The 15,971-nt window shown below is 37.4% G+C and overlaps 1 protein-coding gene across 4 annotated transcripts in view; it reads left to right on the top strand.

Annotated features, from left to right (window-relative positions):
* Positions 1-15,971, top strand: part of LOC149798323 (uncharacterized) — a 106,295-nt gene that overhangs the window by 68,878 nt on the left and 21,446 nt on the right. For all 4 annotated transcript variants that reach the window (XM_089963461.1, XM_089963462.1, XM_089963459.1 and 1 more), the window contains 3 exons: positions 736-842; positions 2,673-2,796; positions 10,264-10,337. In XM_089963461.1, coding sequence (XP_089819587.1) covers positions 736-842; positions 2,673-2,796; positions 10,264-10,337 — 305 coding nt within the window. The remainder of the gene's footprint in view (positions 1-735; positions 843-2,672; positions 2,797-10,263; positions 10,338-15,971) is intronic.

Below are 15,971 nucleotides of genomic sequence, written 5' to 3'. Positions count from 1 at the left end.
AGGTTATATTGATTTGAAACTTTCACCAAAAGACTTCCTGAGATATCTAGGACTTGTATGAAAATAGGGCCAATCTGACATCAGTATAGCTGCTATCATAAAACTGTTTTAATTACCACTCCATCTCAGTGAAAAGTTGTATCAACATGGGTTTTAGCCAGAAGACTCCTTATATATCTAATTACTTGTTAATTAAAATAGTGCCGATCTGACCTCCAATATGGCTACCATGGTGATCATTTTTAACATACTGTTATTACTACTCCTCCTAGATAGGCAGTCATATTGAATTGGGGTTTTCACCAGTTGAATGTTTAGTTAGTCCTAACTGAAAATGTTGCTGATCTGGCATCCAGTATGGCCACCATAGCAGCCATCTTTAAAACTTACAGCTGCTCTTTTTCAGAGGATGGTCATATTCACATGGGGTTTTCACCCTAATACTTTTTCGTTGGTCCTAAATTAAAACTGTTCTGACCTTGCATCTAATATGGCCACCACAATGGCTAATTAAAAATCTTGGTATTATTCAGAAATATCAAGAGATGGCTTCTACAGTCAGCTAAAAAGAAGAAATGGTCTTATCTTGATTCCTGGAATTCTTTTTTGCTGGTACAGTGTCAGTCCCATCAAAATTCCTTTTGGCTGGTACAGTGTCAGTCCAGTCAAAATTCCTTTTGGCCGGTACAGTGTCAGTCCAATCAAAGACTATTGTTTATTATACATTTTCTTCAGTGCGAGATGCTGCAGCTCGACTACCAAATGGAGAGGGAACGCGAGGAGACATATGTGAGCTTCTTAAGGACTCACAGTTTCTGGCCCCAGGTGTTACAGATGCACAGGTAAAATATATAGAGTATGACTATAAAAATGCAGTGTCAATCCCAGTTAATATGTATTTTTCTGGACCTCAGGCTTGACTCCTTAATGAGAGAAATATTTATTAACTGTATAACATGATTATAGAAGAGGCTATGTTGCAATCAGAAATACCTATTTTTTATGGATTGCAGTGTACATCAATAGATTATTAACAAAGCTGACTGTAGATATTGATTTTTCTAAACCTAGTTACAGTGCACTAATTGTACAGGTGACATGTTTAGTTTGTATATGCATATTTGATAACTTTTGCATGAAGAATTATCGTGACATGAACTAAGCTCCTCTTCATTATAATGCCCTCGTTATAAGGTGATTCTTGATATAACATGGTAGTGTTATGGACCTTGTGACCAAAATTAAACTATTGTACTTTAATTACTTGATCAAATATATGACTACATGAGTTGCAAAAAAAAGCATTGAGTATTATATCTTTATTTTCATTTTAAAACATTGCTATTTTGACAAAATTAAATGCATAAACAAAAATTATTACTAAATGTTTGCACGACATTTTTTGTATTTTCTCTCTTCTTCCCTCAATCATTCTCACTATGTTGGCGACTAATAAATTATGACATGAAGTAGTTGGCTTACTTAATTGTTTATTGGTTTTATTGAAGTTTTCCATGCAGTCATGACCATTGTAGCTAGGTTGGTAGAGTGTCAGACTTGTAGTCCAAGGGTGTGTTCTGCAAAAGGCTCATAGCTCCTGTTTCCTCCGTATGATATTGCCAGCAATGTTAAAAGTTCTTTTAAAACCCACAGAAACAAAAGCAGATCACTTAAGTTTTTGGCATGCTGCTGGCGTCCTATATAATTTAGAATAATCTTGGATGCATCTTGATAAGTACTTCACAAAAAAGGAATCTGTGATGCACATTTAATGTTGAAATTTTGTGTTTATGGTTCATTTATTTGAGTGCTGTTTAGAATCATGAAACTTGATAATTGTATGCATCTCTGTTAGTACTATGTCTGTACAACCAAAAGAAGGTCAGTGTGACCTACATTTTATGCTTTACTTGATTAATTGATTAATTGAAATTAGATGAGTGGACTGCATTCATTTCATGTGAAGGTTTGGCTGATGTGGCTAATCAGTGTAATTACTGATGCATGTAGTTATGTTTCTAGTAGTGATCACAGTGGTTGCCACTCAAGTTTACTCAAGACCTGTGACTTTCACCTAGTAAAATCTTGATTCTAGTGAAGCAGGTTTTAAGTACAATAATTAAAAAAATATGAATCTCTCTTTTTTCAAACTTATTTTAGTACTTATACTTTGACATCATGGAAGAGATGGTTTTTTTTGTATATTGTTTTATGTCTTTTTGTTTCATGTCATAGGGACCAACAATTTGTTAAAGATCACTATAGTCTGAATAAATTTTCATTCATGATAATTAAGGTCTGAAATGACTCCTTGTAACTATTGAAAGTTTCATATTGGTGAGCTTTCACATCATTAATTACATTCTATTTAGTTACATCAGACCACCTAACTAAAACTCTTCCATTCAAGCTTTTAAGTGCAAGATATAAATTGCCTTAAAATGATAAAATTCCTGTTCAGGTTTATTTTTCTAGGTTCCATGAAGGCAAATCCAGTTTCAATGGGTCTCTGTCCCAGTATAAAATATTTAACAATTCTTGCAGACACTCCTGTTTTGACAATATACTCCATAAAACTTAAATCTTATTTCATCTGCATGTAAATTTGTTTCCTGAACTTATAAGAAGTCTCTTGGTTTCCAGTTTCATACTGTATGTTTCGACATTAACAGATTAATGTAGTTGTAAGTGGAGCACTGGACCGACTTCATTCTGAGAAGGATCCATGTGTCAAATATGATGTTAACAGAAAGCTGTGGATCTATCTTCATAGGAATCGTACTGAGGAGGAGTTTGGTAAGTTGCTGCTATTGGCACTAAATATTAGATAATATTTCCTTTCTGTCATGGTCATTATGTCAAGACCTTCCAATCTAATTGATTATTGTCAAGGTGAGAGGTCTCCAGTAGTTTTGACTGTGATCTATCACAGGATATTACAAAAGATACAACATGTCCCACAAGCAAGACTAGCATTAATTCAGACACCAATTGAAATCAGATCTTTTACATAACTGAGATCCGATAGACACTGAGACAGGGTCATGACCTTTTAATTTGCTATAGCAGATTACTGGATTCACATTTATGCAAGAATCATTTGAAACATTTTTTTTTAAAGATAACTCTTCCTCACACAAAATGCAATGCTTTATTTCACAGGTTATTAAATATAAATGGACTGGGAATTTAGTGCATGCAAGACCTACATAGATCCTAATATGAGTCAGATTGAATTCAGACTCTTATACATTAACTCAGAAACTGTAATTAGATTTTGCTTAAATTTTAAAGATCATACTTTGAGTTGAAGAAACAGGTCCTTAATTTGTTTTAGTTTGTTTGAGGAAAAAATATATTTTGCAAGTTAGCATGATGAGAGTCGACATGAATGTGCTTCAAAGTTAGAGTGATGAAAGTGTAGAGAAATGTGCTATCTGAGTTAAGGTGATGAGAGCATGTAGACATGTGTTATCAAAGTTACAGTGATAAGAGCCCGTAGAAATGTGCTATCAAAGTTTGGGAGATGAGAGCATAGAGAAATGTGCTATCAAAGTTAAAGTGATGAGATCCTGTCAAAGTTACAGTGATAAGGTCTATAGAAAAGTGCTTAGTTTGGGCATTGAGAGTGTAGAGAAATGTGCTATCAGAGTTAGAGCGATGAGAACCTGTAGAAATGTGCTATCATAGTTACAGTCATAAGAGCCTGTAGAAATGTGCTGTCAGAGTTAGTGATAAGAGCCTGTAGAAATGTGCTGTCAAAGTTATTGATGAGAGCCTGTAGAAATGTGCTATCAAAGTTACAGTGATGAGAGCCTGTAGAAATGTGCTATCATTGTTACAGTGATAAGAGGCTATAGAAATGTGCTATCAAAGTTACAGTGATAAGAGCCTGTAGAAATGTGCTATCAAATGTGTTATCAACGTTACAGTGATGAGAGCCTGTAGAATGTGCTGCCAATGTTACAGTGATAACAGCCTACAGAAATGTGCTATCAAAATTTAGAGTGATAATAGCCTGTAGAAATGTGCTATCAAAGTTAAAGTGATAAGAGCCTGTAGAAATTTGCTGTCAAAGTTACAGTGATAAGAGCCTATAAAAATGTGCTATCATAGTTTCAGTGATAAAAGCCTGTAGAAATGTGCTTTCAAAGTTACAGTGATAAGAGCCTGTAGAAATGTGCTATCAAAGTTAGTGATAAGAGCCTGTAGAAATGTGTTATCAACGTTACAGTGATGAGAACCTGTAGAATGTGCTATCAATGTTAGTGATAAGAGCCTATAGAAATGTGCTATCAAAATTTAGAGTGATAATAGCCTGTAGAAATGTGCTATCAAAGTTAAAGTGATTTAGAGCCTGTAGAAATTTGCTGTCAAAGTTACAGTGATAAGAGCCTGTAGAAATGTGCTATCAAAGTTACAGTGATGAGAGCCTGTAGAAATGTGCTATCAAAGTTACAGTGATAAGAGCCTGCAGAATGTGCTATCAAAATTTAGAGTGATGAGAGTCTGTAGAGTGATGAGAACTCATTGAAAAGTGCTATCATAGTTAGGGTGATGCTACTCTGTATAAAATATGCTATCACAGTTAGGGTGATGAGAGCTTGTGTGATATGGTTTTCCATATAGCTGGAGTGTATATACCCTCAGCCCATTGAATAATTGGTCTGATTATTAGGTCTCTTGCAAGTTTAAGCAATTGATGTTATATTGATCAGCAGTACATGTTAATGTTACCCCTTTCATACAGAGAATTAAGTATTCCAGAATTGTTTCATTACCGTTCAGTTATATTTGCGTTTTTTTTTTTAGTCCCAAATACATATTGTCTCCCTATTAATCTTTGAATTTGCTTGTGACCTTTTTTTCAGTCCACATTTGTTTAGTGAATATCTGGTTGGATGATTTATTGACTAATGATTTATGTTTATTTTTGGGCTCAAAGAAGTGGATTGCAAAAAATATGTCAGTGGGTACTTGAGTACCCACCTGTTGATAGTAACCCAGGTAATAAAATGAACAACTGGGTACCCATAATAAAAAAATAGTTTTTCAAGTTCAAATTGAGATGCAAATAGCAACTACATTTCAAGGCCATGTGCACATGTTCATTATCACAGGGGCTCATATGGTTGCTTACAATTTACTTGTCATACATGTACTATATATTAATACAATGGAGGACACTTCTCTTCTTTCTCATACAATCTATTTAAGAATCAGCACTGACACTTCAAGCTAGACTGTCCTAACTTTGTGCCTATCCATAGTTCATATGCCATTTTTCTTGCGACTTAAACGTGCTTGTTTTGAGATCCTGATGACATTAACTGGGTCAGTACCTTTGGTCTACAGTGACAGTAAGTACTAAGAAATATTTGATGAAATAAAATTTAAATATGCACCACAATTCAAATAAAAGAAAGCACATTAGAAATGTCTGTTTTAACTAATGCCATATTTGCCTCAAGTTTATGGCCCTGGATCGAGTGTTAACTGTTCAAGTCAGGGTTGCTGTTCACGTGTTTGTTTGCTTGTCCTTTTTTATTAGCTGGAAACCCAAGACATATTTTTGTCATGGCTATGGCAACACAAAAACTTGGTTACCTTAACATGCACTTCTTATACCATGTTAGGAAAAAATGAATGAAACTGACAACTATAATAATGAAATTTTCACTGAAATATTTAAATATGAGGGGAAAAAAATCTTTGTTGTATAATAACACTGAAAACAAAAATCTAATAAAAATTTACCACATGTGTAAATGTGGTAATTTTTGCATGAATTTTACATGAAACAGTTCCAATAAAACAGACGGGTTTCTTGAATGTGAAACCACTTGTCATAGATTCATTCTATTTTGATTCTACATATGTACTGGGCCAGTCTAAACTGAAAATAAATGGCACCGGATATCATAAACCCTGCCACAAAAACACCCCCCCCCAAAAAAAAATGGGGTGCATTGATGTGACTGGTGGATGTTGTATGACAGAAAAATGTTAAAGGAGAGAGATTTTGTTATATGTGGCTGGTGGATGTTATATGACAGAAAAATGTTAGAGGAGAGGGATTTTGTTATGTGACTGGTGGATGTTATATGGCAGAAAAATGTTAGAGGAGAGGGATTTTGTTATGTGACTGGTGGATGTTATATAACAGAAAAATGTTAGAGGAGAGGGATTTTGTTATGTGACTGGTGGATGTTATATAACAGAAAAATGTTAGAAGAGAGGGATTTTGTTATGTGACTGGTGGATGTTATATGACAGAAAAATGTTAGAGGAGAGGGATTTTGTTATGTGACTGGTGGATGTTATATAACAGAAAAATGTTAGAGGAGAGGGATTTTGTTATGTGACTGGTCGGTGTTGTATGACAGAAAAATGTTAGAGGAGAGGGATTTTGTTATGTGACTGGTGGATGTTATATGATAGAAAAATGTTAGAGGAGAGGGATTTTGTTATATGTGACTGGTGGATGTTATATGACAGAAAAATGTTAGAGGAGAGGGATTTTGTTATGTGACTGGTGGATGTTATATAACAGAAAAATGTTAGAAGAGAGGGATTTTGTTATGTGACTGGTGGATGTTATATGACAGAAAAATGTTATAGGAGAGGGATTTTGTTATATGTGACTGGTGGATGTTATATGACAGAAAAATGTTAGAGGAGAGGGATTTTGTTAAGCCTAAAAACATATTGCACTGAACCATCATTAAGAGAGAAACCACAGCAGATCGAGGGTAATACAACAATCATCATTTGTTGACATTACGACCATTCGCAAAAGTTACTTTAGACATGTAGATGAGTTAAAGTAAGTGTATTGTAAATAATTTATCAATTTCTTTGTGTCTGTACTCTTGTACAAACTACTAATCCACATGGATTTAGCCAATTTGTGAGAAAAGAAAATTAACTTCAGATCCAGGTATGTAGTAAAAATAATTGTACGCTTTTCATAGTTTTCTGTAAATATAGCGTATAATATATAGATTAAAATTTTTATGCTCAGATTACACTTTTTGGCATGTGTGAACCTACAACAGAGCAGTTCAAGTTCACATTTAATACAATTTCCCTTTGATTGGGTACCCTAGTAACCAATCATTAGGACTGATGGGTACCTGGTAGAAATTTCCTAACATTTTGACATCTTTAATCATTATCTTCTGTTTTTGTGTTCAGATGGTTTCACAGGGCCCTTTTCCTCCTCATGTCATGAACACTGCACTTGGAATCTTTTTTTTGAGTCCCATGGGTCATAGAAGAATTAGATTAGCTCTTTGGTTGTGAATGGCACTCCTTGATCCTAGGAACATACTGGATCAGTATCTGCAGAGGGATATAAGGTTCTTGCACCCCTGATGGGTCAGTGCAGTCAGTGCCTGTTAGGATTAGGTTTAGGATCTCTCCTAAAGGATGAAATACTTGGTGGAGAGCAAGTTTGACCTCCCAATTCCCCCCCCCCCACCCCGCAAGAGTAGGGTGCATAACCCTCAAACCCTCAGCACCAATCAGTGATGGGTAACTGGTCAGCTGTCACTGGTTGCGAGATACCTGTCACTAGTCTTTAAGTAAGTACTGGTCATCAGTCATTAGAGTCTGTTTGGTACTTGGACATTGATTGGGTCAGCTGCACCCACCCCTTTTGCCCAGATATATATATAAATGAACCCACTAACAACTGAGACTAGGGAAGGGGATTGCATTGGCATTCTCCCCTTCTCTGTAACCTTGTAGGATGTTGGGAGATCCATTTCAGTGAAGTGAATTGTCTCCCATTTATTACACCATGGACATTTAAGCCTTGACCTCATGGTAGGATTGATGATGTGGGATACTTGAGGAAGGTCAAGAAGTACTCTTGCCCTCATGTTGAGTATGCCACTAGGGAGTCCCCTTACTCTGTGGGAGTAGATATGAGATGAAGACATCTGTTGGTCTTAGTGGATGAGTTTGATGCAGAACAAGATACCCCCCCACTTGGCCCCTTAAACATCCTTCTTGGATGCTGTGGTGACACAAGTTGGCCTTTCCACATTGACCTGTGCCTGTCTTCCATTTAAGATGCTTGAGGTATGGGAACTTAAAGGTAGGTTGTCAGCAGAGCTTCACATGCAGATGCTTTATCGATAGCCTCCTTCAGCCTTCTAAAGGATTAATATCTGTCTCCAGCCATGCTACAGTACTTGCCTAAACCTTTAGGCATTTATTATTTATGTCTATGGTGCTGTTAACAGAATGGCTACACCTCAGCAGAGATGTTGCACTGGACACATCAGGGTCTTACAGGAACATAGTAAGAACCTTTTGGGTTGCTGCTTTGGAGGCAAACACCCTGTTCATTGGGCTCAAAGGCGATCAATATTGGTCCCTTGCAACTGCTCCAGTCCTGTCAAAACCAGCTAGGTAGTGCATTCAATTTATGTACCCCCTTGAGCAATCAGAAAAGTTCTTTACAAGAATGCAGCCCTGTTCAAGAAGCAACCTTTAACCTCCCCCCATGCCCATCAGGGCCCAGAAACAAAGGATGCTGGCCCTTCTCCATTTTCTAAAATGGGAAGGGCAGGTAACCCTGGAGACTCTCCTTCACTGCAGCCCTCTTCCAACCATTCCCTAAATTATTGACCAGCCATCTTTTCAGAGGTCCAGTCAAACATAATGGATGATGTTTGTGTCCTCTATTATGAATTGATAAATTGAGGATACTGGCTTCAGTTCTAGGAACATCCTCCTCTGGCAAGGATCCCCATGCTGTTCCACCAGTTAAATCTAGTGTGGTGAAAGGAAGAGGTGCACTCCTGTTTAGAGAAGAACGCTGTAGAGATTGTGTTAAATGATCTATCTCTGGCCTTTTACTCCCAGATTTACCTGTTATCCAAATAAAGCTGGAAATATTTTGCTAATTATTGATTTTTCCTCCTTACACAAATATCTTCAGGAGAGACTTTTCAAGATGGAGACCACAGCTTCTGTCAGGAGTGCCATAAGAACCACCAACTGCGCCATCTCCATTAACCTCAAGAAAATGCATACCTTCATATTCCAGTTTTTCTTACAGGAAGTACCTCAGGGTTTGTCTGGACTGGGAGGTTTTCCAGTTTCATGCTGTCATGCAACCATGCCTCTGCACCCATAACCTTTACAAATGGAGTGGTTGATCCACAATGGCCTCTTAGAGTCCCTTAGTCAAGTTCTGATTTATAGCTGGTCCATAGTGACCTAGCTGTGCCATATGCCAAACTTTTACAAATTGGAGCTATTTCAGTTTCAGGATTTTGTATAGATGGGGATAAATTTCCACATGAACAGCAGATTAATCTGTGCCCCATGTGACAGAGTAGACAGAATCCTGTCCCTTTTTGGATGTGCTGACAGTCAAGACTTTGTTGTCAGCATGCCGATATGTATCCTTTCTGGGGACCTTGAACTCTGTGGTGGACCTAGTTCTCCTAGGATGACTACACTTGGTCCCCCTCCATACAAGGATCCCCTGACAGCTACATTTCTCATGGATCAGCCATTTTCACCACTGCTCGAGTTGGAGGGCAAAATCGGGCCTGATACTTCTAAAGGGAGTCTCCATGTAGTTGCAACAGCAATAGCAACAGGTAAGTATAACATCATTAAAATTAGTTTCTTACCACCAGCCTTCTAAACTGCTTTTTTATTTATGTTGAATACATAAACAGATCTTCATTAAATTGAGATGCCAAAATAGATGACTCAGGATTTACTGACTTTGTATTCTTCAGGCTGTGGTGTTGATAATATGCTAGCATTGGATTGTTGGCCATGTATTATTGACAGCCCAGGTTGACTTGTCATATTTTTAGAAGGAATCCTGAAAATTTAGATCGATGGCTCTGTGATACGTGTAATTTATTGGACAATAATATGTTATGTGTATTCATTATAATGGCATGTGCACTCATTTGTCAAAGACAAAACAATATAGGAGTTGTTAGAAGTTGGGACTTTGCCATTACATTTCCAGGTGACAGTGTTCACTTCAGTCTGTTATAATACACTGGCATCTGCAGGAATGCCAAATATGGCAAGAAAGATTTGCAATAGCAACTAAAACTGATCAGAATACTTCTATTAAAATTATATTGATAATCAACATCACATGTATGAAAAAACTTACCATTTTCTTGGATTTTATTTCTTTATGCATGTGCTATGTTTGTAAATGCAGAAATTTGTTAACAAAATAACATATTGGAACATGTAAAATTTTCTTAACAGAGAGAATACATCAGGCACAGGGAGCAGCCGTGAAAGCCAAGAAATCCCTTCAAAAACCCAAAGCACCAAAAACAGTAAGTTGGCTTAAAAGGAATTCAGAAATTTTCAAACCAAGAAAATATACTTTCATCTGTTTTACAATTAAGGGCAGGTCAGATAGTTACCATATATTAATTTTTTTTGCCAAAGAATGAGATTTTTGTCAGTACTTCTATTTGTGAATATATGCCACTGATGAGAAAAAAGATCCTTTTGTTTTTACACTTAAGTCAGTATTTGTGACCCCATTATTTCAGGATAAACAGTAGACATTCCCATCAGTATGTCTTTCACACATTTGTTTCTGCCCTTCAACTTTAAAGCTATGTGAGATTAAGGGATGAAACATTATATGCCCATACATGATCTCTAGAAGGTGTGTCATGCACAACTTTTGGGGTCATCTTCTGGGGGTCAAGGTTATGGCTCAGTATTTTCAGTTTTCCATCCCATTTTCCTTTCTGCTTTATAACTTTTCACCCATTTGAGATTAAGATCTGAAACTATGTGTACTTCTACATCATCATGAATTGTGTCTTAATACTACATTAAGGGGCCCTATCCTCGAGATCAAGGTCATGGCTAAGTATTTTAAGATACATTACCTGATCATAATACATTAGAAGTACATACACTGCTTCATAAATCGAGCCCTCCCAAGTTACAAAATGCTTGTCGTGCCTTTTGGCTCATTTTAGCATCATAAGTACTGTAAAGTTGTTTGCTTGCTAGGGTGGAAGTCAGACTAGAGTAGCCTCCCCTTGGATAGAGGGATTAGTGGCAGATCCTGTGCATAGTCATTTACTACTTCTGTTTCTGCCTGGAATCATGCCTTTTTTGATGCCACACAAATGCCAAAATCACATCTGTCTTTTTACCAAGCGGTTCTATAGTTTTTTCTCACCTCATGGATGTATATTCTCTTTTTAGTGTTTTCATCATAGATGAATATTTTGCACTTCAGTGGTCAGACTTTATCATACAATAAACTTATCAGTGTCTTCTTAATTACATGACCTGTGGTCTGTAGTAGTTTCAATTCAGCTTGGCTTGTTTTGTTTATGAATTCTGTCAAGTAATTGATCTGTTATTACATGTTATAAGATCATTCCTGTGATTTCCTTTGGCATTTTCCTGTAATCCAAGGTTCATGGGTTCAAAACCTGTCAAGATCAGCATCCTTAGTGTGCCCTTGGCATGTTGAAGCCCATGGTGTATTAAAAGTGACATTAAAAACCCAACAGAAACAGCTTTATTCATATTGTCCCCTACACAACCAGTTCAAGGCGGCACTTGACTGATCTCATCTGTGTGTGCCATTGTGCAGGTCTGTTTGTTTTGTTATGACTCTATGGTCATAAACTATGTAACAGAAAGAAGCAAAACCAACGTTTTGTGAAATTTAGCAGACAATTTATCAAAGTTATAAAATGAAAATTTAAGCGGAACTTACAGTATTATGAAAATTATATCCAAAATAATCCTACGAAATTCTAAAGTTCAGAAGAATTGGATGTTCTGAGTTAATGTGAGATCAATGAATGTACTGGTCTGCCAACAGTCCTGATGTATCATGATGGCATTGTCCAAAACTCCTTTGAATAAATTCACACTAGTTCCAGAAAAACATTTTAGTCTAATGAACACTTTAGTTTCATTGAATAATCCAAACAAATGTCTCAAATTATATCTTAATACAACATTAATAAATCTGCAGATAGATATTAACATAAAACTTATGAAATAAGAATCCAAATAGGAATGAATTAATTGCTCAGTTCTGTCCTTGTATACACACTTGATAGGGACTTGAAATGCAATTTTCTCCAACTCTTCATGTGCCATTTTGCAATACTCCACTTGTCTGTCCCATCAAGTGAGAAATAACTTATTTCTTCTAAGATCCCACCTGACCTCACTAGCCCTTGAGAAATTTATTTAAACTTGTCAACATGTTCAATATATAGGTTGAATATAATTTGGAACATCTTTTTATAGCCCATTATCTTTAAAATAGAATCTACACCCCTGGACAAAATATTAGCTATATAATATCTTATTTATAGAGGATCACTACAATTTACAGTCATGAACAAAAGTTACACACATTATAGATACAGTCATGTACCAAAGATTACACAAATATATAGATGTACATAACAGTTCACATCTGTTAACACAATGAGCACTTAATCCAAGTGTGCGGGTTGCAAGTCCTTCAAGATGGCTGAAGACAATCATTCTTCCTGTGTAAATTGTATGAACTAAAGAGAGTGCTGTAAAGTACATGATCAAGGTTGCAGACACTATGTGTTGCTGCTGACACCACCACCATCAACAATTATGCTTTGACTGAATAGCCGAAGGTGGAAATCTTGGACATTCAGATGAAAATCTGGCAGACCTGTTCACCATTATTTTTCTCACACAGTAGCAACCTCATGACTGCCTTCTTGTAACCACATATATTTCTTAGTACTGCCTACTGGTCCACTATTTATTTGGTAAAGTTCCCCATATGGACCAGCATTAGCTTAACCATCACCAGACACATGCTCTTCCTGGCTGTAGTGATCTTTTGGGGATAACCAGGACTTGACTAAGGCACCAGAAACACGGTTTCTGGCTATAGTGATCTTTTGGGGATAATCAGGACTTAACTAAGGCATCAGACACACCCTGTTCCTGGCTATAGTGATCTTTTGGGGATAACCAGGACTTGACTAAGGCACCAGAAACACCCTGTTTCTGGCTATAGTGATCTTTTGGGGATAATCAGGACTTAACTAAGGCATCAGACACACCCTGTTCCTGGCTATAGTGATCTTTTGGGGATAACCAGGACTTGACTAAGGCACCAGAAACACCATGTTTCTGGCTATAGTGATCTATTGTGGATAATCAGGACTTGACAAAGGCACCAGACACACCCTGTTCCTGGCTATAGTGATCTTTTGGGGATAATCAGGACTTGACTAAGGCACCAGAAACACCATGTTTCTGGCTATAGTGATCTTTTGGGGATAATCAGGACTTGACTAAGGCATCAGACACACCCTGTTCCTGGCTATAGTTATCTTTTGTCGATAATCAGAACTTGACTAAGGCATCAGACACACCCTGTTCCTGGCTATAGTGATTTTTTGGGGATAATCAGGACTTAACTAAGGCACCAGAAACACCCTGTTCCTGGCTATATTATCTTTTGGGGATAATCAGGTCTTGACTAAGGCATCAGACACACCCTGTTCCTGGCTATAGTGATCTTTTGGGGATAACCAGGACTTGACTAAGGCACCAGAAACACCCTGTTCCTGGCTATAGTGATCTTTTGGGGATAATCAGGACTTGACTAAGGCATCAGACACACCCTGTTCCTGGCTATAGTGATCTTTTGGGGATAACCAGGACTTGACTAAGGCACCAGAAACACCCTGTTCCTGGCTATATTATCTTTTGGGGATAATCAGGACTGGACTAAGGCATCAGACACACCCTGTTCCTGGCTATCTTTTGGGGATAACCAGGGCTTGATTAAGGCACCAGATACCAAGCAGCTACAAATCACACTAGCTGTGGCACAACCTAAACCTGTGACTTCGACTTCAGGAACAGTGTAAGTTCATCTCTTTTTCCAGTAATGCCCTGTCTGGGTTCAAGGTAGATATCACCCAGTACCTGATTGATACTGAGATGATACAGCATCCCACCTAAATCATTTCTGGACTTCCACCACATCAAAGACCATTGATGGCCTTTCTCAAAACAGCTTCTGGTCTAGTTGCTGACATTTTAGACTGCTTTAAGACCCAAGTATCAATAGGTCTTTCCACTAAAATTAAAGCTATGTGAGATTAAGGGATGAAACCGCTCATATAGGGCATTTTGACACTTGTTCTTTTATTCCATTATTCAGTATGGTCTTGCTTAAAGAAAGGGAGACAATCAAAGAGCCATCATCAGATCATACCCTTCATCAACCTCTTAATCTATTTCCAGATACAGGAGGCCAGAAAATAATCTGCCAAAAAGGCAAACCTCATGTAGGCATTATACAGAAAGAGTTTATCCAGATTTTTCCCAGCTTCTCACAATGGCTGTCCTTAAACAGAAAATGATGCCATACCTCTTTTCAGTGCCATGCTAGGGAGATATTAGTCAGAGATGTCCTCCTGCCCCAACAGCCTATGGCTTTTGTTGAACTATACATTCTTCTCATGAAATGAGGAGTAAAGTTTCATGACAATGCAGCCCAAACAGAATTGTATTACATGCCTTTTCAAGATTTATGCTGCCTTAATCAACACCTTTTGGCACAATAATTTAGTTTGGATACCCAAGATCAGTCCCCAGAGTCATTTAGGTCAAAAGCACACAATATGCATCCTTTTGTAGCAATACACCACATGCTTCATCTCAGATTCCTTGTCAGCGTGGATAAATCTTATTTTATTTAGTCCCAGCCCTTTGTTCATTTGGGCATGGGACCCAAAACTCTGCTTGGTTTTGAGTTCGTCTCTCTCTGAAATATCCCTTAAGAATCACTGCTCTCCACTTATATAGTAGTATCTTTGGATTCTCATTGCCTCTTTGTTCATTTCAATGTACCCAGTGCTGCTGGTTCACAAGACCCCTGCAAATCCTCCTTCTATCCACATCAACAGCCAAGAACCAGTGATCAAAGTTTCAGATTATATTAGGTACCATCTCAGCAAATTGGAAGAGCTCCCTCAGTTTACTGCAGGTATTGCTGAAAGTTCAACAGTCAGACATCACGATTTGCATTGATGCCAATATGGATGGCTTCATTAATCAGCTTTGTTAATCCCCAGCAAATGAAGGTCATATCAAATGTCTTTTGATCGTGGCATGATATGACACATAGGAATGATGGTTTCATTCTTCCTGTCATCTTGACATTTGTTATTTCGGAAGGTTAAGGAGAATTGGGTCCTCAGAACTCTACCTTCTCCACTGGTTTTATCTCAGGTGGTATCCTCATTGACAAACCTGTTTACCACCTCCCAGGCATGCTCAGTTCCTAGTGGACTTGCTGTCCTAGTGGAATCAGCCAATCAATACTGTAAGGGCTCAGAACTGGGATTTGTAGCAAACTGAGCTAATCAAAAGAGGGACACCTCTCTTATTCTTACCACTCATAAAAGGAAGGGATGATATTTCTGCACTGTCATCCTGGAATTGATGGGTTATCTGCAGACATGATTTTTCTCTGTTTTAAAACACAGTTCCGCTTTACTTCTGACTTGAATCAGTTTTCTTGAAATATTCTGTTTTTTATATCATCTCCGATCCAGTTTTTAAAAAATGGTCTGTCCAGGCCCATTCCACAACAACTCTTGTAAATTATTCATTCCATATATTAGTTAGCACACGACTCTTGTAAAGAGTATTCTGATTGGTCAAAGGTTTAAATTCATCTAATGAATCTTTGCGTAATGGAAACTGATGGGTATGAAAACAAGAAGCATGCTTGCAAAACATGGCATCCCAAGTTGTTGAGAAAGACCGTGACATGAAAAGTTTAGATAAAGGTTTAAAAAATGTATGGAAATGGGAATGGTGGAAGCGAAAGGTTGACAGAAGTTTAGTTTGTCAGTTTATAAGAAAACTGAATGCTAGAAGACTGGCATTTTGTGATCTCTGAAAGA

This window comes from Sinohyriopsis cumingii, chromosome 6, assembly GCF_028554795.1.
Source record: "Sinohyriopsis cumingii isolate HCF-2022 chromosome 6, ASM2855479v2, whole genome shotgun sequence".
Taxonomy (NCBI): Eukaryota; Metazoa; Mollusca; class Bivalvia; order Unionida; family Unionidae; genus Sinohyriopsis; species Sinohyriopsis cumingii.
The sequence above is the reverse complement of the archived record's forward strand: the minus strand, read 5'-3'. Positions and strand labels throughout refer to the sequence as shown.